Here is a 21,834-nt window from a genome sequence, read left to right as displayed (position 1 = left end):
AATAAAGTTTATTTATTCATATCTTGAGTTTAGTAATCCAAAATCGTTTTACGATCTCCTCCAAATTTTTCAAAACATAAAAATATGCTGCTTTGCGACAAAAAAGTTAAATTACTTAATGAAAAATTCTTAAAAAATGACATCTACTCCTTTCTTATTAGTAATCCAAAATCTAAGTTAAACTACTGGACTCACTCACTGTTAAGGCTATTCTTAGTGTAAGTTTCCCAATCACTCACACTCACGTTAGTTGCATATTGGACCACGACTGTCTTGCAAAGAAGTTGTATGTCAACAATCCTGCTTGAACATTTTTGTACTAAACCGAGATTTAAGGTGAGCATCAGATGACTTTGAAAACAGTCAAACTGCAGCTACAGCGTAGCTCAAACACCCAGGGGAGGTATCAATAAGCAAAACACATTTTTTGAGAGGAGGGGGAATTGAAAAACTGACCACCATCTGACAGCTGTTACTTTAAAACAGTAGTATTTGATCATTTATATTTCATTTAAGCAGCTAATGTTACAAATGTTGTGTTTTAGTTACAAGTTGAGTGTGTGCACACTGCACAGGAAACAAACAAAAAAAGGAAATCACAGACTTAGTATTTACAGAGGACAGCTTCATGTGTAAGAAAATACAGTGATAAATATAAAGTCTGTTAATTCATGTAAATTCACACTGTTCCCATTAAAAATGGATTGTCAAATACATTCTGTCATTAATCGTGTAGGGCATTAACATACAATCAGTAAGCGTCCGATCCTAAAGCATTTTTAATATTAAAATATTCATGGCTGGGGACAGTACAGAAGAGGGTCAGGGCCACAGTGAAAACTTTATTTCAGTTCACAGTAGCCCTCATCTTCTTCCGTAGGATAGTACTGACACATTGAACTAAAAATCATCAGTTCGTGCCGTTAAATGACAAAATCCAAATCTATACTTGTTAAGAATGAACAGCCTTTTACTTCTTCATTTGCTCTTTCTACTGTCTGGTGTTTAGATTTATAATCTATTCAAATCACCCAAAATGTCTAATTTGGATAACTTTATAAAGTGTAACAAAATAAAATCTCTTCAGTTTGTACAATTCTGCCTTTTTTTTACTGGTGTTAGTTGTGAGTTTCATCACTGTTGAGCGCATCGGCGAGCTTGCAAAGCGACTGAGCCTCTAAGGGATTGCATGTTTTTAGTGTCTCTGAGTAAAACCAACTGAAATTGCACATAGAAACCCATCACACCAAACCACGTTTGTCAGTGCATGTTGTGTCAATAATGTAAGTCAGTGTTAACTGCAAACAGAGCCTGTCACACCTCTGAGCTGTAGCCGTGGGTGCTGTGAAACTAATCTCACAGTGAACTGCACCAGTACCCCTGACGTGCCTTCACCTGCTTCTATTCACACCCTCGTATTTGACCACATCCTGGACCACAAACCCTTCTCCCCCCTCATCTCTCCTCTGTTAGGACAAAAGTATCTTGGCTGCATACAGCAGTATCCCTCCCAGACCTGCAGTGGTTGCAATCGCAATGACTCTAACTAAGAGGAAGTCCATGGAGTCCTCCAGCTTCGTGTGCAACCGCAGGACCTGCCGATGGGTGTCCTCTCGACTGCCTGAGTTCTCGATAACGTGATTGGCTAAGCCGCGCTTCTCATTGAGTGGCATCTGCGCGGCCACGCGCTGCTCGGCCTGCTCCTGGGTCAGGCCGTCCCTCTGCATCAAGCGCGATAGCTGAGTGGCAGGGTCACTGAAAAGGAACAGACAATGGAGGTTATTTATGGCGCAGCCGGGGTGCCTTGTTAAAAAATCCAGAGGCGGTGAGTCACGCTAATAAGGCACAGAGAGAGGCGGAGTGGGTAACCAATAACTCACAAAACTGGGCTTAATGGCCTGTTTCTGTCAAAAAACAAACATCCAAATATTTATTGATTTAAAATATGAAACCTGTAAACAAACAATCTGAAAGTAAAACTCTAAAGTGAGGGGGGCAAATGGAGAACAGTGCGCTGTGGTCTTACCAGTAAACTACGACAGTGTGGTTCAGAAACTGCGTGAGACGTCTGGTTTCAAAGAGAAGGGGAACATCCAGCACCACATAGCGATAACCTGAGTACAGTGAAGAAGGAGAGGAGAGGAGGTACTTTGAAATAGAATTAATTAGCTTCAACACATTAACACTCTAGCATTGTGAAAACACCAGTAACATGATTAAGTTAATAACTTTTTAACAACATACAACAATAGGTGTATGAGAGGTCTATTTAAAGGCATTTGACGTATCTTGCGATGTTGAGGAGTAAATGAAGCGAGCAGCAAAAATTGACGACTTTTATCTCAGTTGCCTTCACCTTCCGGCTGATAAAGTAAAGCTCATCGCAGCACTGCAAAACAGCCTTCGCTCTCTTTCAGTAAATCATCTTCCCTTTCTCTGATAACTGAGCCGAACCCAGTCCCTTCTCACCTCTGAGAAAGTAGTACAGGATCTCTTTGAGCATTGCTTTATGGATCTCTGGGTGGGTGATGGAGTTCAGCAGCCTCCTCTTCTCCTCGTTGGCGAAGATGAGCTGACCCAGCTTCTGCCGGTCGATCTCCCCGTTCTCGAGCAGGATCTCCGGCCCGAAGTGGTAGACGATGCGGGAATAGGCACAAGTGTGTGGCTCCACGACTAATGTCAAGAAAAGGCAGCAAGATTTAGTATTTTTCATGATATCCCAGCTTTAATTAGCACAACAACGAAACAAATTGAAAATAAATGTCCTTTAAAATGATTGATTTCAGGTCTGTATGGTACAAAAAAATGGACACATGGATAAGAAAATATTTCAGTTTTGTAACAATCATCGACCACCTGAGTGAAATTAAATCATAATGCTATGATTTGTCTGATAACTGTCTTCTAAGTTCTCCTACATGCAGCTGTGCACTATTAACATAGTTCTGTGACCTTTGTATCATCACCACATAACTTAAGAATCATCCCTGCAGTCAGCCAGAGACAGCCACCATGATTCATGCTCTCTCTACAAGCGTTTGTCTTAATGAATCTCCTACAGGCCCAACCTCCTTACGTCCATTTCGATATAAACGTTATTACACCAAGCACAGTTCTGTCAGTGATGTCGGGCATTTAAATCACAATTCCTACATCAGAGTTTAATGGAGAGACTGTCTCTCAGTTCTGACGTTGTATATCTGAGATATTCACCAACCTTTCCTGGCCACAACATCAGCATCAATAATGGGGCAGCCGAGCTCCCGCAGCATTGAAGACACTGTGCTTTTCCCTGAGGAAATACCTCCCGTCAGCCCCACCAGGAACATCTTGAAAGAAAAGACACAGAAAGACACATCCAAGCAACATTAATAATGTATTAGTACTGTTATGGTTTATGGTGACTTGGCATGGGACCATATGACAATTTCATGTCACGTTTACCCCGTCCGACATAATTGTGACTGATGATATTCATCAAAATATTTTTTAAACTCTAAAAATTGCGGTAAAACATACTTGAACTTTTTGTGAAAAACAAACTTAAACAACCTTAAATAGTAATCATAAATCATAAACTCCCCCCGCACAAATAAAGGATAAATAAAAGGTGGTAACCTCATTTTCCTTTTGTTCTTTAGTTTGGGATCCGCAGTATTTCCACACATCCGGTTTATCTAGTTTGTGTGCCAAGCTGACGGGCTTAGACAATTAAAAATAAATCAAGAGACCAACATAGGACTGTGCGTCAGTGACCTAGACAGCTTTTTTCAAGTAATTCATCGGAGGATATTTACGATAATACCAATAATGAAAAGTGTTTTTTAATCACAAACCATGACAAAATCTTTTATGGCCCCGTCCCGGATGGTGACTCATAGAAACTAATCAGAAGTGGATAAAACTTTGGTGGCATAAAATACAATTTCCAAGGCCTTGTTGACTGCCATCAGTGAAGCGGCAATCACGATGACATTAATCAATAGCAGAGGTGGTTTTTATCGTCTCTGTCTCTTGTGCTGGCACATTTATTTGCTACTGGCTGGAGACATCCTCGCCATCAGCTTGTAAGACTTTATAAGTACTGAAAATTTCTTGTCACTGAGTAGGTGCTTGTCTAGCGAAAAAGAAGGTTATAATCACTGTTCTTTCAGAAATTTGTAATAAACATAATTTAAGCTCTTTCAAAGACAGTGTGACGAATGACAGGCCAGTTATTTTTACTTTTTAATCTTATAAATTCCAGTCTCCAAATTATGATTTTATGTAATCTCAATTATAATGTATCTCATAATTTCGACTCTTCAAATCATAATTATGACTTTTAAATCCGACTTTCTATTTCCTGATTTTGATTTATGTCATAATTATGACTTTCATCTAATAATTTTGACTTTTAAATCTAATAATTTCCACAAAAGGGGGAATAAATAACAACGGCACTAATACATTATTATTGGTGTTGTCTATAGGCCAGATTTGAAAACATCAGTCCAGGTGTAGGTGTTGCATTTGGCTAAAGCTGGACTACTTTGTAAATAAAAACAAGAAAATATTAAACATCGAAATGCCACTTCTCACACAAAAAGTAACAAAAGCTGAGGAAATAAAGATGATATACATAAACTATACACAGTGTGTTATGAAGCTACAAATCCACACACAACAGTGTCAGTAAACTTAATGATAAACAGGGTAACAGTCCAATCTTAATGAGCTAAAAGCCAGTGTTTAGCAGTGGTGTTTAAAGTCCTCCTCAGTCATTCTCTCATGAGGTTTACCAACACGCCCCCTGCTGTGGAGGTGCAGAGCTGCACTCGGTGTGTTTACTACTTGGCTCAGCTGCCAACTATGGAGTCAGACTAGTTTGACAGACGGGACCGTCAGCTCTGAAGTTATTCTTGACCCAACGCCATGACAAACTCGAGGCTTAACAGGTCCTCAGCGTTGGAATAAACTCAAAACAGAAGCAGTCAGAGGGAGAGGGTGACTGCTTGTAAACAAACATTAGTTACTGTTATCTAAAAATACACCTGTTCGTGTTTTTTTCTTTCTCTTTACCTCGTGATACTCCTCAAATCAGCTGAACGTACAGTGGAAATCCGTGCAGAGCCACAGAGTGGAGGGGCTGGTGCAGTAAACAACCCGGGCTGCTAACAGGCTAACAGTTAGCACCAGTCTCGCTCAGGTGAGAGCGACCGCAGACAAGCAGCCACACGAACAGGCAGACATTTTAACTCCGTGCTGTTAAATATGCAGTCAGGTGAAGAGGCCGGAGAACAGTCGTGAGGCTCAGCGTCGCTGTCCGTAACTCTGACTTGAACTCTACTGGCAGCTAGCGACCTAGCTGCCTAGCTTGACAAGCGCCACCTCAATAGTCATCCGACATGCCCTCTTACTTGACATGAGTTCCGCCTTGCTTGTTCATTCAGCTTCAGGTGGTAGAAGAATTCAGCTATTTTACTTGAGTGTTATTATAGAAGCTCCTTTCTGCCAGGTAAAGAACAACATTGATGAAACCGTAGCCTTGATTAAGTAATATTCCCATGGTTAATCAAAATTATGAGATAAAAAGACAAAAATAATGATGAAAATTCAGAATTTTGAGTTAAAAAGTCGAATTTATGAGATAAAAACTCAAAATTATAAGTTGATATTGACTTATCTCATAATTATGACTTTTCATGTTTTTTTCATTGATCTCAGTTTTCATCTTGAATTTAATCTTTTTTTATTCAACCGGCAGAAATGGGTTTCAATAAAAAAGTAGCAAACTACAATATGAAAATACTTTGCCAGCAGTATAAGTCCTGCATTCAAATGTGCAAAAGTATTAGCATCAAAACATTCTTAAAGTCCCCCCCAAAAAGTACTCTTTAGGCAGACTGACCCTCTGCAGAATCATATTTATATCTGGATTGTAATTGTTGATACATTAATCTGTGTCTCACTTAAGTTGCAGCTAGAAATTGTAACGCTAAGTATAAATACTTTTTAATGCTGGTCAGCTTACCCTATAATGATATATTGCAATTTATTGGTTGATTTATGTTTTTGACATCTAAATCTGCCAAGTAACTAGTTACTAAAGCTTTCAAATAAATGTAGCAGAGTGAAAACTACAATACGTACCCCCAAAATGTAGTTGAGTAGAAGTAGCATGAAATGGGAATACTCAAATAAAATACAAATACAGTACTTGAGTAAATGTACTATACTTAACATATTCTCTATATCTCCACCACTGACTTCACCTGTTGTAAACCAAACTGAGGGACGGCCACTTTCTCCAAAACGTGTTTATTCCAAAGCAACACAGATATTTGCTTGAATGAAAAAGAAAATACACTGTTATCTTGAAATAAAAAGATAAATCTATTCTTTTGTTTCCTGAAATAAAATGTAAATACAATGAACAAAAATTACAACAAAATTCACTTTGTCCAGTCCATTTTCTCCTGTGGGAAAATATCAGTCCTCTGCCTTCTGATTTGTACTTTGTTTTGAAGATGGCGTCTCTGCAGAAACAGGCAGACTGGGGGAATTGTGGGAATGTTTGGACCTTTTCCCTCTGTGGACCGCTTCTCCTCCGTTCTCCCCTTCCTCCCGCTCCAGTCTGCCTCTTTTGACAAAATGGTTGATCCTGGACTCCAGACTTTCGCAGCACGGACGCTCCAGCAGGAGCCGGTAGTTTTTCTGCCTGCTGCCTTCTACCAGCCAGCAGTGGTCGGAGGAGACTCCACCTGTGGATGGAGAGAAGTGAAACAATTTATACCCATTCCTCAGTATCGATGTTGATGTCGAAGCCGTTTATAACCAAATTATTTTACGTATAATACTCTGGAGGCTGCATAATGGTGCATCGTTTTGTTTTTCATAGAGAGCACTCTGTTCGGCTAAAACTATCGCTCATTGTGGAGTCATCCACATCATTCCTGCCAATTACAATATTGAGTTTAGTCAGTTTTATCTGAACCAAAAATCAGGAGTTTGTGTCAGAGGGCTCTACAGTCTGTCAACGTGAATACATTTGATAAGAGCTAACTTTACATTTTGAATTTGGCAATCACAAAAGTCAACAGCCCAGACTGAAATTCCAGTGGTCTAGGCAGTGTTAAATAAATACCCGTCTGTCATCACACACAAAATCATACACATTAAAACAATGCTCAGTCAGAGGGCGCAGTGCTGAGCAGTGTGGAGCAAAAATAAAAGTGTAGGAGAACAAGAGGAAAAGATGGAGCTGAGGGGCAGTCATTAAAAACGGAAGCTAACCTCTGGAGGAACACATTGCAAAATGCTTCAAAATAAAAATAATTATGATAGAGAGTATTAAATGAAAATACGTGCTAGCAGGATGGTCCTCAGAGTATTATAATATTACAACTATCCTTTGATAGGACAGGCAGAGAGAGACAAGAAACATTGTGCACTTAGTTATTTATTTATTCATTATTTATAATTAATTAACCTTTTTTTCTTTTTTTAACTGTTGATTTCTATGGCAATCATGGTCCTCCATAAAAATGGTCTGTTCTTGGATATTGGCATGGCCTGAATTGTTTTCCCAGCCTGGCCCTGCAGAGGTCTATTTCAAAATCTCGTGATAAATTTGAACAGACTGTCATTCAAAATGTCACAGTCCATTGATCTCACTGAACATCTCACCTATGGCCTCCAAACCCTGGATCATCCCGTGGAGGACTTTGGTCTTGACTGCACTCTGGGTCCAGTGTTGTTGTAGCGCAGACAGGACGTGGTTCACCTCTTCACTGTCCTGCTTCCAGCTCAAACCTTCAAAGTGGCAGTCGTACAGCACCAGCGGGTAGTCTACTGCCATGCTAGAGACAGGAAGAGACATGTTCGACACAGATTTACACTCATGCGACTGTAGTTCAACTGTATTGCCTTCACGATTACTGATTCAGTTCAGTTTGTCTCACCTGTACTGAGGCTTCCTGGGGTTACTCTGAACATCCAGGAGCTGATTAATTATCTCTGGGGCTTCCAGTTTCTGCCCTATGAGGAGAAGCAGCGCCATCATGCAGCGTACCTGCAGCATAACACAACAGGAATTCACTGCAGTAAGTTAACCAGTCAAGGATACAATGGCTTGAAAGGACCATAATCAATTGCTGAGCACAGCGTCTCTTGATACCTGGTGGTAAAGGAAGGCCAGCCCTTTAATCTCAAATATGAAGAGCTCATACTGGTCTGTGCTCTGCTGAGGCTGCACAGGCTTGACTGATGCCGACAGGATGGTCCTCTCAAACTGCAGGACTCCGTTGCCCACATCCATTTTACAGATGTTGCGAAAGTCGTGAGTGCCCTCGTATCTGACGCATGTCAAAAAGAACCTCAAATCAAAACTGTGACATCAAGGGGTGACATCAGTGTTTATCATGTTGTGTCTTCACCCACCTTTTGGCAGCATCTGCCATCAACGCCACGTCCAAGGATCCTCGGGGGAAGTAGTACCGGTACGTGCGGGTCCGGCAGTCAAAGCGTGCGCTGAAGCCCTCTGCTGCTGGTGCCCAGTCCAAGATCCTGATGTCTTGGGGCAGGACTCTGTTCAGCATCTTCACATATGGAAGCTCAGAGGCAGTGGCTTTATTTTTCATGCTGACGTCAACATTTTCAGGTAGTGTGATGCCCAGACCTCCGCTAAACTGTGTGGAGCGCAGATCGATGGTTATGACCTGCAGAGGGGAGACAAGTTTACTCAACGGAAGTGGAGATTTCATTTTAGAGTACAAAATATGACACGCTGAGGATGAACTCACTTGGGAGAAAGCGCTGACTCCTTTATCAGTGCGACCACACCGGTGGTAGTTGGAGGTCTGTCGTTCCTGAATCAGCCGCGTCTTCAGCAGAGCTTCAAAGAGTCTGGCCTCCACTGTGTTGTCTGTGTTCTCCTGAACTGCGAAGCCCTGGTAGGCCCATCCCAGGTAAGCCAGACGCAGAGCCACATGACGCCGAGGGTGGGCAGAGAAGTCAAAAGGACGCTCTTTGCTCGCCTTTTTACCCTTTTTACTGCTGCTGTTGCTGGTGTTACCATCAGGTCTGCAGTCTGTGTTTGAATGGGACATGAGCTCCATGTCTTCTCCAGCTCCACCCCTCTCCTTCAGCTGGGACTTGAGCTTCTCCAGCTCTGCCTCCAGCTCCTTTACTCGATGGACCAAAGCCTCTGACATGCTGCTGGATAAATAAGCAGGAAGAGAGAGCATTGACAGAGGAAAGCTTGAATACTTCTACAAACATGTACCTCTTTTAGCTAACTTACTTAGCCACATCCTTTATTATTCTTGTTTTATATTTAACTGTGAATTCAGGTAAAATTTGTACTTTCCTAAATGTGCAGTTGGATATTACCACATTATTCCTCCAGCTAGCTTGAGCCTGTTAAGTTATACAGTTAAGTTTACAGGCTAAAAGCTAGCTGGTATTAGCTTGTGTAATGCTAGCAGAGCGATATTAAGTCTGGTGCTGTGTGTGTTTATAATAACGGCATTAAAACTGTTTCTTTACCTTTAGTTTTAGTCTCAGTGTCGCTGACACACTCGTGTTTTTAGTCAGTTTTCTGTGTCGCTGGCGCACACGTTACTCTTCGTGCTGACGCCGGTCGGACCTATTTAGAGAGCGGACGCGTTTCCTTTCGAGGGGTTTCTGGGAAATGTATTTTACTGCGTCAATTCACCACCTAAAGTGATCGGATCAGTTTTTAGGCTATTGTAAGGCGAAGTACACTAAGAATAATGTCAGTACAATACAATATCTTTACTCATAGGTCAGTTTTTTTCTAATAAAAGATTTTTTTTTACTTAACTTCTAATTTAGTAGTAATAAAAGCAGCATTACAGGCTACCACACCTTTAACCCTCTAGGCGCCAAAGTCGCATTATTGCGACAGGCAACATTGCTCATTAAAACAGCCTGTATCTTTAAATCTACTGCCTTGTGCTGTTACTGCTTGCTACCACTAGATAGCCAATAGATTCAGCTTCAATCCTGACGTCATTTGGGGGTGTGTTTCTATGCAAAATACCTGAGAAAAAAAAGTTTGAAACCCGACACCGGCTGTCGGAGCGGCAGCGGCTAAGCGGGCAGAGTGGGAGAGGAGAGAGCCACGGAGCGGTGGCAGAAGTGTGCTGGACAGATCGAGAGACAGACAGCGATTTTTGTAATAAAAAACAAAATGCCCAAAAGACTTTACAGTGTGGATGAGGTACTTGCACAGATCTTTGCTGATCGCGATTCAGAGGGGGACGATTTGCCCTCTGATGACGATCGCTCGTCAGAGACGAGTGACTGACGATGCTGCAGCTGCGCACACTGTCACACAAGCAGCACACGCTGATCACGGAGAGAGTTTTCTTTTCTTTTTACAAGTTAGATTAGGACATTTACTCCTATCAGATTCCTGTTCATTTACTCTGAGGATGAGAGGATGAAAAAAAAAAAATCTACTGTGTAAATATGTTCAGAATTCCGTTTTATTGAATTTTACCTGGTGACATACAAATTAGATTAGTAAATTTACTCCAATCAAACTCCTGTTCCTTTATTTTGAGGATGAGATGACAATATAAATATTTTTTTTCTGTGTAAATATGTTCAAAAATCAGTTTTACTGAAAGTTACTTTCAGTCACCTGGTGACGTCACAATATGCAAATTAGATGATTAAATTTACTCCCATCACAAACTTTAGGTCATTATGAATATTTTTCTCATTTACACTATGAATTTATCTCTCATCACTTCCAAGCTACAGCCTTTTGAAATCTTACAATCCAAACGGAATATTTTCCTAAATAAACTCTGGCGCCTAGAGGGTTAAAATACTCTACTACACAACCTTTATTCAAAACCTTACTTAAATAAAATAATCCAAGTATTGTCAACAAAATATACCAAAAGAATTACAAATAAAATAATGATTCTGCTTCAAAATGCGGTGTTTGTGTTATTATTATTATTATTGTTATAGGCTATATGATGTTTTTGGATTATCATAACTGCTGCATTAATGTGTATGTTATATTTTACTGCTGTAGATGTTTAAGGTTGAGCTCATTTTAACTAGACTACTTTAAATTTAATCTACAGCAATGCATCATATTTGATGAGATCATCATGGTTTGTAGCTTCCATGTCCTTTGAACTACTAAAAAGTCATGTACTTCCTTAAACTTATTCCTCCATTTCATCAAAAAATTGTAATCAACAATAAAACAAGTTTGGAGATTTATGGATTTCAGTGGACAGAAGGGTATACATAATTTGAATCCAGCAGTAACTGTTAAGTACAGACAGATTTAGTTGAGTAAAAATACAATATTTGCCTCAGAGATGTTGTAGAGTAGAGGTATAAAGATGCATAAAATGAAAATACTCAAGTAAGGTAGCTCAAATTTGTTCTCAAGTACAGCACTTGCAAAAAAAAACTTTTTCAAAAGATCCCAGTTCAGGTTATTGATCCACAGCCACTTGGAGAATACATCACACATTTATTGAGCATTTTCATATTGATCTTGAGACCGTAATAGACCAAAACAAATTCCAAAATATTCAGATAACTTGTAAAATAGTTACATTTGGTGAGCATGAAAGCGGCAATAAGGTACGTGTCAGTTGTTTTCATCTGATCAGATGAACTACTACATATTTAATCTTTATGTCACATTTTAGTGCTCACACTCATGGCGTGGAAGAAATAAACTACAAAAGCAAATAAAACCGATGAAATTTGAAACAGAGAACAATGTGAGTGATGTGGGAAGTCATCTCGACTGTGGCACGATGGCACATCAGCTGATGTTTTCGTAGCTTTTTCGCTTAAGGTCCAGACACAAGCAGACCCCGATGACTACTCCAAAAACCTGCAACAGGCAAAAAGGTTACGAGTTACTGGCAGCAAATGAACTCAAGGACGGGTCAAAATGGTTCTTGTCTCTCTCCGTGTTTCTTTTTTTAATTAATCCTGAAGTTCACTTCCTGAGGCACACAGGATGAGACAGGCTTTATTACCACTCACACCATCTTCTACTTACCTTCAGATGTCTGTATTACCTTTGCTCACATGAACATTTTCTCATTATTGGAATTGGAAAGTGCATAAAAATTATTGATTCAAATAAAAATACTAAAACATGCTGAGAAATACATGTGACTTTTGGTTTTTCTATGACATACAACAAATGTCAAAGACAAACATTTCATTATATTCGGAACAGTTTACCTCTGTGACTGCCAGAGCGATGCAGACAGCACCGACCCACACCAGGTTCTTCAGCAGAAAGCGTTTGATAGCTGAGATGCAACCCTGAGGAGGAGCACACACTCATAACATACTGTATAAATAACCTTGCAATGGTTGTGAACTTCAAAATGAGACTTCCCTGCAGACCTTTGAGTATATGTTGTCCTTGTTCTGTCCACAGCCGTCACTCTTCACCAAGCAGCAGGAGTCTGGCACGGCTTCGTGGTTTTCCCAGCCCACACTGTCGGACCAGTCGTTGCTTCCGTCTGCACCACAGCACTTGAACTGGTGTGTAACAACGTGAAGAATAAACTAAAGCAATGATTTTGCCTATAGTGTGGATTTCTGGGTACATGGTGCACCGTTAAACCCAAAGGACAGGTTCACACATGTCTGATGTATAGATAAAAAATGTCGGACATGTCTGCAAACCTTTGGATAGGCAAAATGTGTATGTTTCATTCTTGTCATATCAGCATTTCTACAAGTATCATATTATGTGTATAACAGCTGACGAGAGACTGTTCGAGACCATTTGAAGACCACTGTTGGCTTCCCATTGCAACCGACTAAGCCGGGTACTTCCAGTGACTGTCGGGACATTTTCCAGGCGTCTTTAAGGCAACAAAACCAAGTATTTAAGCAAGATGTTGAGACATTTTCCAGGCGTCTTTATGGTACAAAAAAACAACAACAGTATTTTTAGTGAGAAGTCGAACATTTTCCAGGTGTCCTTGAGGTAACAAAACCAAATATTTTTAGCGAGAAGTCGGTACATTTAGGAGTCTTCAGGCAACAAGACTAAATATTTCTAACACGGTTCTTTTTCCAAGTGTCTTTGTGGCAATAACAGTTGGCATTTGTAGCAAGATGTCGGGACAGCTTCCAAGCGTCTTTGTGGTGGCAACAAGATTGAATATTTCAAGCCAAAACATGAACTTAGGCACAGCGCTGTCACAACATAAAGTTGAAAATTGAAAAGTGAAGAAGCACAGATGTTCGACATATCCATGTTTTACAGAAATGTACAATGCAAACATCTATTCTGACGATTGGGTTGCTGAGAAACCCCCTTACAAGTTATCCACAAAACAAAGACTGATACAATGTGAAGCCATCCTTTAAAGCTTCTTTTGTGGAAGTTTAAGTGAAATGAGACATAGATCAGTGTATCCAGTCATGATTGACCCTGAGCAAATCAGGATTATGTAATATTATGGACAGCATCAGGAATTTTGCCTGAGGTGCCCAGGTTAAAATAAAATAAAATGTTAAAGGCCTTAAAGAGATACCTGTTGATGCCTGATCTCTTGTATCTACAGAATCTAGTTAAAGGACGTTTTATTTCTGTTTGTATTGTGCTCACATGGTGCAAAAACCCTGAATACTTTTTAGTCAAATTAACACAAACTAATTTCTAATTATTCATTGATACGGTACAATGCACAGAGAGCAGGGTACAGCTTACAATGTCTTTGCTCCTGGGCCCAGGTTATTTTTGTCCCGTGTACTATAATTTACCACACATTCTCCCCAGTCTGTCGAGCCCCTCCTGCAAATACGAAAGATAAATCTCTGCATGTCACCTTTTCCTGAATTCTGTTGATGGCGTGCCTCCTCTCCGGGCTGTAGTCTTTAATCACCCCTCGTGCTTTAGCGTTGATAGCGCTGTTCATCTGAAGCACAGCAGTCTACAGAGAAGATAAGGTTAAAAAAATTATTTTATGATGAAGAAGTGCTGCTGTTTTGACCTTGATGTCAATTTTCAGTGTCTCACCCTGCTGCGGAACACGTAAAAGACGGCCCCTGTGGCCACCTCGAACAGGATGATCACTATCAGGATACAGATGAACTAGTGGAGACAGAGACAGAGTGACTGAGAGGGCAGCTGATTCCCACATCCCCAGCCCATTTATGTCCACAGTGGATTTTTTATAATTTCCTTTACAGCACTTGAAGTACTTGATTCCAAATCGGTCAAAGTACGAGGTCGCAGGGCAAATTTTTTCTCAAGATTTTTTGTTTTTAGTCTTTAGTCATAGGAACCTGTTTTTCCACTAGTTTTTTGTGGAAGAATTAGGAGACGATTAAACCCCATCTGACTAAATATAGTATGATAGAAATGGCTCGACAAAGAGTCTCATTATGTCAAATGCTTAATGGATTTAAAACAACTGTGTACTATCTTGATAACTGTGCAAAATGTGTCATATCTCATTCACATTATGTATTTATGACTTTCTTTATGACTGACTTTATTATCTGGATGTGGGGACAATTGGTAGAGTTACAGGTGACCAGGTTGTTAAATCGGTGACCGCAGTGCGACTCTTCAAGTAATTGGCATTTGTAAGCTGAAAACTAGTGGAGGCCTCGGGACAATGCCAGCCATGTATGTGGCAAGAAAACCAACTATTTTTGACAGGAAGTTCGGACATCTCCAGCCATGTTTGTGGCGACAAAACTGGGTATTTTTAACAAGATCTTGGGAGATTGGGTTTGATTTTGTGTGTGTGTGTGTGTTTGTGTGTGTTTGTTTTAAAATCACCTTTATCCACCAATTAATGAATGATTAATATGTGAAATCAAAATTTTGATTTTGTCATGTGCAGCCACATGTCTTGACAGTTTCCACCTCTAACATGAAGAACTCTGTGGGGCTTTTACCTCACATACTAAATACAGATGTTACTCATTAATCAAAGCCTTACAACAATCTTCTCACATGTCATTTGGATGTTCTGCTGAAACATCCCTGTTACAAAACATTTTGGACAAAGTCTTAATTTAATCTCACAGCCATTCTACTACAAATATCCAGAGCTAAAATACTGACATCTAACATCCTTACAAGATCACCCCACAGGCCCGTTCTTAATAAAATGTACAAGGAAAGAATCTGAAACTCATCAAGTGTCATGTTACTTACCCAGGACACCATAGAAGAACTATTAAGGAATGCCCCAAGATGGCCCATGAGGGAGACGAGGGTGATGATGACACCCACCACAATGAGGACTATAGCTATTTTAGACAGGCTGCCCCCTGCGAAAGTGCCTATCTGTATGTAAGTTGTGTACTGCAGTGCTCCGATGGTGATGAGGGCGACCCCGGACGCCTGAAAAACAAATTTAACAACTGGAAAATTAATTCAGTCCTCTATATAGCAACCTTAAACCCAATGAACCCAGTTCTCTGCTGGTGATTTCATGCCTGCCAACCAGTGTGCAGCTACACTCTGAGAAATAAAAGGGCTAACTAGAACCATATAGGGTTCTTTGGCTTGTCCCCAAAATAGAACCCTTTTGGTTCTTAGTAGAACCTTTTATTTTCACCTGTAACCCTTTAAAAGGGTTCTACCCAGAACCCAACATAAAGGGTCAGACCTAAAACCATCTGTGAAGGTTACCCCAGAAGGGGTTCTACAGAGAACCTTCCTATGGTGTAATGGTTCCACACAGAACTCTCTCTGGTGATCCATCTAGCACATTTCAAATTCTAAGGGTGCTGATAAGAACCCAGCAAGTTGGTTCCACTGAGAACCCTTTTATATTCTACAGGTTTTGTGTAGAACCCAGTGTTTAAGTTGATAAAAAAAAATGGTGCAAAATGAGAATAAACACTTAAATCAAGTGTTAAATTCCTAATTGACCAGTGTCATTAAATAAACTAGCCATTTTTGCTTTAAATACAGTTTTCTAAAAATAAATGTTTAAAAAAAACCCTGGGCAATGTGCCTGTGGGTTACCTTTTTTTTTTTTTTATCCACACCAGTTATTAAATATCAGGACTTTCCAAATTAATTATTTTATTTTGGTGAATGCGTGCTGCGCTCCTGCTCACCCAGGACCCCCTGCCGCTACATCCGTCCACGAGCTGGACTGATTATCTTCCATATTTGTTGCTGCTCCCTCTGCTCAGCCCGTTCGCTGAGACCCCTGAGACCAGCTAATATGAATATGTTTGATATGGTTGGAGGGACAAATTAATTTTGTGATTCTCTTTCAAATGATGCCACAAATTACTTCCAGTCTCCTGTGTCTTGTTTTGAATTTCCATGCATACATTACCAACATCACACAAGAGCGGGATTACAGTCACAGTCACACTTTGTACTATATATTTCAACCATAATATTCTAGATTTAGAAGGGACATTTTTGCTATAGTGTGATTAAGTCAATGTAGAATAGGAGCTGCAACAGTTAGTCGATTAATTGATTAGTTGATTGGAAGAAAATTGATAATCGACAACATTTAAAGTCATTTTTCAAGCAAAAATGTCAGAAATTTGCTGGTTCCACCTTGTTTAATGTGAGGATTTACTGCTTTTAGTCATTTATGATAGTAAATGAAGAATCTTATGGTTTTAGACTGATGAGCATTTTCCATAATTGTTTGACACATCAACAATGAAATAATTGTTAGTTGCAGTCCGACAATTCACTCATATCAATTCAGAGTGTAGTTAAAAATATGAAAACAGGAAGTAGCAGTTGCTTTTTTCATAACATAAATCCCATTTTCTGTTACCCAAACTTTCATTCATTCATTAAATTACTCACACGACTCACCAAGAAGAGCGCGTTGAAGAAAATGAACAAACATTTGATGCTGCAACAGAGGCTCATATTGTCAGAACTCGACGAGGCTGATCCAAGTTTGTATGAAAAGATTAAAGAGACTGACTGTGAAGAGACACGGGCTCAGCATCTAAATGTAATTCAGTAGTGAGTGAGTCACGTGAGCTTATGGAAATGAACAGGCAGTCTGATAACATTTGAACTGATATATCACATGAAAACATGATAGACTATTTGAATAGGAGAATCAATGAGTGGAAAAAGGACCGTAAAATATGATCATGTTAGTGTTGGATAGTAGCCTAAATATGTTGCAGGAATATCATGGATAAGCTTGTTCTTAAAACTATTATAATCTTTATGACTTGTATATTCTCCTAAACAACTGAAGTAGATGGGGGCCTGTTTGTCCATCGCAGATGAGCTGAAAGGAGCCATTTTATGTTTGTTTTTTTATGATTTAAAATGAAAGTCCCCATCTACTTCAGTTGTTTTGTGTACTAAGAAACTTCACTTGACTTTCCATCGCCTGAGGCTGAGTAGATACTAACTGAATTGTCATTTTTGGGCGAACTGTTCCTTTAATCTGTGCCAACTACGGAGAAAGAGTAGTACTTTTTGAGAAATTCATCATCACATAATCTTGCCTCCATAAAATATTTGCTAAAAATACAGAAATATATCAGGAAAATATGAACATTCATTCTTAAAGAAACACAGAAAAGCAGTTTATTTCTGTCAGAGCTTCACTTGAAGCCCTCTGACTACAGGAACTTGCTTTGGGGCTCCTTCCATCCTTTTGAGGACCGATCTCTTCCCCAGAGCGTCTCCACCAACATACGGAGCAGCTGCAGGCACCCTGACCCGACTCCACGGGCTGGAAGAAGACCGAGGCCTCTGGCTGCAGCACAGTAATCTTCGTCACAGCAGACCGAGCAGCCGGGATGCTTGTGACACACCGCCAGAAGGTCTTCTGTTCTTCACATCTCTTTCTATCCATTCATGTCTTTTTCTGCTCTTTGTTTTTCCTTCTCCCCTCTTTTTCTGCCTTCTCAGAGCTCGAGCCAGAGTGCATCAGGCTGTGAAGGACCCTGCTGCTTCCTAATTTCAGACATGGCGTCAGAAATTCTGCTCTTTACTCTGTCCTCATTAACTCAGCAGAGTCACAGCAGCCTCTTTGAATGTATGTGAAAACACACCTAAAGTTTTAAAACTGTGATTACCAGGAGGATGAAGAGAGGATTGTCTGTCTGGTGAAAGACTAGTCGACATGAGTTTGTGGTTTTATCTTTCTATCCGCTCGTCACTGACTCTCTGTCCATGAACCCTTATCGACTTGTCCCTATTTGCCTGCAAAGAAATTAAGGCTGAGGCGATACAGACAAATATTTTTGGAAGCAGAGTCTGCCTCAGTTCTCACAGACTTAAAGAATGCAAACTATTTTGTTATTTTCAGGATTTTTAAGTGGATTTCACTGGTATTGATCGATACCGGTTGACAGATTTTCATCATTTCTGCTGCAATGTGAGGTGCGCAGCCACAGGAGGGCCCCATTCCACTTTTTTAAAACAAGCGAACAGAAGCCTTCAACACATGGGTCACCATCACTTCGCTTTAACGGACTGATGGCATGCGGCATCTGTTTGAAGGAATTTGTGGGAACAGGATAACACAGAGCCTGCAAGTCTTTGAAGGACTTCATGGGAACAGGAAGTGAAATGATTGCCATAATTGGAGAGCTCAGTCACAGAGCGAGAACATTGTCCCTTCGTCTCTTTGCTTTTCCTGTTTTGAATTCCATAAGACTTGTTCAAAACTTTGTATGATTTCCTTCTGATAAGGATAATTGTCTTGGAACGGGCTGGGATTGTGCCACTTACTCTTACTTACTTAAGGAATAGAAGATCTTCTTTGTATAACAATGACATTGTTATATAGCAAAAGGAAAGGGGCCAACAGGAAAGATCCATATATAGTAAAAATGCATGATATTATGAAACATATTCAGTTTTTGACCTTTTATGGCTCTTTCTAAAGAATATGCCAAAGTTTACTCACTGGAGGAATTACACTGTGTCGAGTCCACATTTTTCAAGGGTGACGACATGTGCTTTGATGTTGTTCTGTTTATCACATTGGACTCATCAGTAAACATGAATGTAAAGAAAAAAAGAGGAAGAAACACAAGTATAAATAAAGTATAAATAAGTGTAATAAATTTAAGGTCCAAGATTTAGGTAATTGGGTTGTTATGCAACATAAATAAGGCAGTGTTGAAATCAAATCATTATGGAGAAAAAACAATAACGCAGATAAACTGCTGCTAGAGTAACATATCTTATCTTGTAACAACAAGATAAGATAACCCTTTATTGATGCTTGAGAGTCCCTGCTTATTTTGTCATCCAAACATAAAGTCTGTATCTAAATTTGTAATTAATAATCAGCCTGAAAAAGGGATAAAATTAAGGTTTTACATCTTACATGACTATGTTTTGGCTGAGAGAATTCAAACTTAGACCCTTTTCTCTTGGCTTCACTGTTACTGTAGCTCTTTGCTTTACGTCAGTCTTATTTATTTCTTGTACCACATCTGTGTAAACACTTTTCAGTAAGAGCATGTTTGTGCTTGTGTGTGTGTTAAGCAACATCTGTGTTGTTTCTTCATAGTGAAGAGCCTAGAAATGGGCAGAGTCGGTCTGTCTGTCAGTAAACAGTTAAGCTTTTCGTCGATGTCTGGTCCATCAATCAACTTGCTTTTAGCGCTGGGGTCACATGTTTGTAGTGTTAGTAGTATTATGTGCCTCCCACCACATGGTACTACTTACACTTACCAGTCCATGTAACTGCTTCCTTGCATTCTTGTCCTGGCCTCTGTTGAGTGAAATGTTTCCATTTACAACCACAATACAGCAACTCATTTAGTATTTGAGGGTCGCTTTTAGAAACAATATTATGCAACCATTGTAAACGTTGTAGCATTGTGAGTGTGCTGCACAAGAATCGGTCAGTGTTTGCCTTTGTCAGCCACAAATCTAATGTTAGTTCCATATTTCCATGTTAAATTGCGCAAGCAGTTGTTTGTGGTTTATACCAAAGCCATATACCAATGGTACAGTCCCATGTAAATATGAGGTGTGTTTAGACAAATGACAGTAACTCGTGGGCTTAATGCACTGAATCAGTGGTGGGAAGTAAGTGTATTAACTCAAGTAGTGTACTTAAAGGCACAATATGTAACAATCTTCATTTAAAACATTCAAAAAGAAAACATCAACAGAATGTGAAGAATTAACAGCTTTGATGTCATGTCAAAGACGTCCAAGCTATGTGTTGTGTTGCAGAGATATCTACTGAAGTTAGCGTGCTAACCAGCTAGCCCCAGTCCAGTCTGGACCGCTAACTGCATGGCTAACTGAGCTAAGTAGTTAACAGCAGCTACAATTAGCAGCAGTTAGCGCTTACTGTTGTGATATGCAGCCCCCTATTTTCTGGAGGTACCTTGGAAAGATGGCCGATTCTTACATATTGCACCTTTAAGTACAACTTTGAGGTACTTGTACTTTACTTGAGTATTTCCATTTTCTGCTACTCTATACTCCTACTCAACTACAACTTCGAGGCTAATATTTAGCAACTTGGTTACTTCACAAATTTTGTTTAATAATACAAAATAAATGAATGACTTTAACTTGTGTAACATATTTCTTCACTGCGGTGTTGCTACTTGTGTTGTTGAAGTACAAGACCTGAATACTTCTTCCACCTCTACACTAAACTGAATACAGCATAAGGTTGAATGTACTTTATTGATCCTACTTTTAAAAGGGACATTTCAAATTTAAAGCAACACGATGTAACTTTTAAAGCGATCCAGAGAAAGATAATTGATTGTCGAGTCTCATTCCCAGGTTGTCAAATGCTGAAGCGACCAACCCAAAGCATCAGTTTTTGATGACCTGGGGATGAGACTCAACAATCAAATCTCTTTCTTCTAAAAAGTTACATATTGTTGCTTTGAGTGTGAGCTGTGATTGAAGGCAGGTGTGTCTGGGTGTGCCTCCACTCTGTGGTCTACTTATGCCACATGACGGTGAATTGCTGGCACTCAACCTTCCACTCCAGGCGTTGTAGTTAAAGGGCACCTTGCTTCCTGGTGGTTGAAGTGTGTGGTGGGTTATAGATGGCTGCCATTAGGTACTATTTTCCCCTTCCTTCCTGCTCCCTTCTCCTGAGAAATTAGCCACAAGCACCATTTATTTCTCTTTGATTTTAACATATCTTATATGATCTAATGAACTAATAAAGCTTTTAAAACGTTTCTCTGTGATGTGGTATTTTGCACCTTGCTGAAACAGGGAACCTGCAGCGCCTCTGTACTTGGGTGTTACATAAAAAGTCAAGTCAATTTTATTTATGCAGCCAACAATCACAATCACATTGTCTCAGGCTTGTAAAACCGGTACATAAAACGACATCCTCTGTCCTTAGATCCTCGATTTGAGTAAGGAAAAACTCCCAGTGTATACATTTCATTGACAGATTATCTGATACAAGCAGATTGTGGACGCAGGAGGACAATTGAGCAGGCTGAGGCATCGCCAACGTCCTCTCCGCTGTGGTGACCTGGATGAAAGACAGGCCACACAAGATAATCAGCAAGAACATATCAGAGTGTATAAAGATTATAAGAAGACTGTAAAAACAGAAGTGAGCAATGGGTTGTGACAATCCACTGGAGGATTAAAACGAGAATGGCACTCAGTAGCGCTTTTACCCTCCTCCCTCCCCTAAAATTTATATCAAGCCTAATCCAATATCAAAGAGCACAAAGAAAGTGAGAAAAAGTCCTGAATCTGTCCCTCTATCTGGATCTGCACCAAAAGTTAACAGGGTCTATTCTGGACCGAGACGCATCCTCCATCCAAGTTCCAGGGAAATATGTTTGCTAGTTTTTATGTAATCCTGCTGACAAACCAACCAAGCAGCA

General features: G+C 39.9%; 3 protein-coding genes across 4 annotated transcripts; all 3 read right to left on the bottom strand.

The window, feature by feature from the left end:
- Positions 1 to 472: 472 nt before the first annotated feature.
- dcakd (dephospho-CoA kinase domain containing) lies at positions 473 to 5,368 on the bottom strand. Its single transcript, XM_073489535.1, has 5 exons — positions 5,062 to 5,368; positions 3,218 to 3,329; positions 2,470 to 2,673; positions 2,027 to 2,114; positions 473 to 1,755 (listed from the first exon to the last, which is right to left on the bottom strand). Exons 2-5 carry the CDS (start codon positions 3,327 to 3,329, stop codon positions 1,470 to 1,472), a joined length of 690 nt encoding a protein of 229 aa, XP_073345636.1. The 5' UTR covers positions 5,062 to 5,368; the 3' UTR covers positions 473 to 1,469.
- Positions 5,369 to 6,284: 916 nt separating this feature from the next.
- On the bottom strand, positions 6,285 to 9,617 carry pus3 (pseudouridylate synthase 3). Of its 2 annotated transcripts, none has more exons than XM_073489876.1 (7): positions 9,529 to 9,617; positions 8,784 to 9,198; positions 8,422 to 8,699; positions 8,159 to 8,336; positions 7,944 to 8,053; positions 7,669 to 7,841; positions 6,285 to 6,743 (listed from the first exon to the last, which is right to left on the bottom strand). In XM_073489876.1, exons 2-7 carry the CDS (start codon positions 9,192 to 9,194, stop codon positions 6,472 to 6,474), a joined length of 1,422 nt encoding a protein of 473 aa, XP_073345977.1. In that variant the 5' UTR covers positions 9,195 to 9,198; positions 9,529 to 9,617; the 3' UTR covers positions 6,285 to 6,471. The 2 variants fall into 2 exon arrangements, with proteins under 2 accessions (XP_073345977.1, XP_073345978.1); XM_073489877.1 differs by having other exon boundaries at positions 8,784 to 9,195; positions 9,529 to 9,610.
- A 2,177-nt stretch (positions 9,618 to 11,794) lies between these two features.
- LOC141015163 (CD151 antigen-like) lies at positions 11,795 to 16,891 on the bottom strand. Its single transcript, XM_073489111.1, has 7 exons — positions 16,835 to 16,891; positions 15,191 to 15,379; positions 14,039 to 14,113; positions 13,848 to 13,952; positions 12,409 to 12,546; positions 12,241 to 12,324; positions 11,795 to 11,881 (listed from the first exon to the last, which is right to left on the bottom strand). The coding sequence occupies exons 1-7, from the start codon at positions 16,889 to 16,891 to the stop codon at positions 11,810 to 11,812; spliced, it is 720 nt and encodes a 239-aa protein (XP_073345212.1). The 3' UTR covers positions 11,795 to 11,809.
- Between the last annotated feature and the right edge of the window lie 4,943 nt (positions 16,892 to 21,834).

This window comes from Pagrus major, chromosome 20, assembly GCF_040436345.1.
Source record: "Pagrus major chromosome 20, Pma_NU_1.0".
NCBI classification, from domain to species: domain Eukaryota; kingdom Metazoa; phylum Chordata; class Actinopteri; order Spariformes; family Sparidae; genus Pagrus; species Pagrus major.
The sequence above is the reverse complement of the archived record's forward strand: the minus strand, read 5'-3'. Positions and strand labels throughout refer to the sequence as shown.

Bases quoted from the DNA above. Each gene is read 5' to 3' on its own strand.
- dcakd (XM_073489535.1), bottom strand. From the start codon at position 3,329: ATGTTCCTGGTGGGGCTGACGGGAGGTATTTCCTCAGGGAAAAGCACA. The intron at 2,674-3,217 runs GTTGGTGAATAT...TCTTGACATTAG, and splicing joins TGATGTTGTGGCCAGGAAAG to TCGTGGAGCCACACACTTGT. The intron at 1,756-2,026 runs GTAAGACCACAG...GTTCCTTTTCAG, and splicing joins CACACTGTCGTAGTTTACTG to TGACCCTGCCACTCAGCTAT.
- pus3 (XM_073489876.1), bottom strand. From the start codon at position 9,194: ATGTCAGAGGCTTTGGTCCATCGAGTAAAGGAGCTGGAGGCAGAGCTG. The intron at 8,337-8,421 runs GTGGGTGAAGAC...GACATGCGTCAG, and splicing joins ATGGCAGATGCTGCCAAAAG to ATACGAGGGCACTCACGACT. The intron at 6,744-7,668 runs GTGAGATGTTCA...CTCCATCCACAG, and splicing joins CCAGGGTTTGGAGGCCATAG to GTGGAGTCTCCTCCGACCAC.
- LOC141015163 (XM_073489111.1), bottom strand. From the start codon at position 16,891: ATGAGCCTCTGTTGCAGCATCAAATGTTTGTTCATTTTCTTCAACGCG. The intron at 13,953-14,038 runs GTGAGACACTGA...TCTTCTCTGTAG, and splicing joins TTTACGTGTTCCGCAGCAGG to ACTGCTGTGCTTCAGATGAA. The intron at 11,882-12,240 runs GTAAACTGTTCC...TGCCTGTTGCAG, and splicing joins TCGCTCTGGCAGTCACAGAG to GTTTTTGGAGTAGTCATCGG.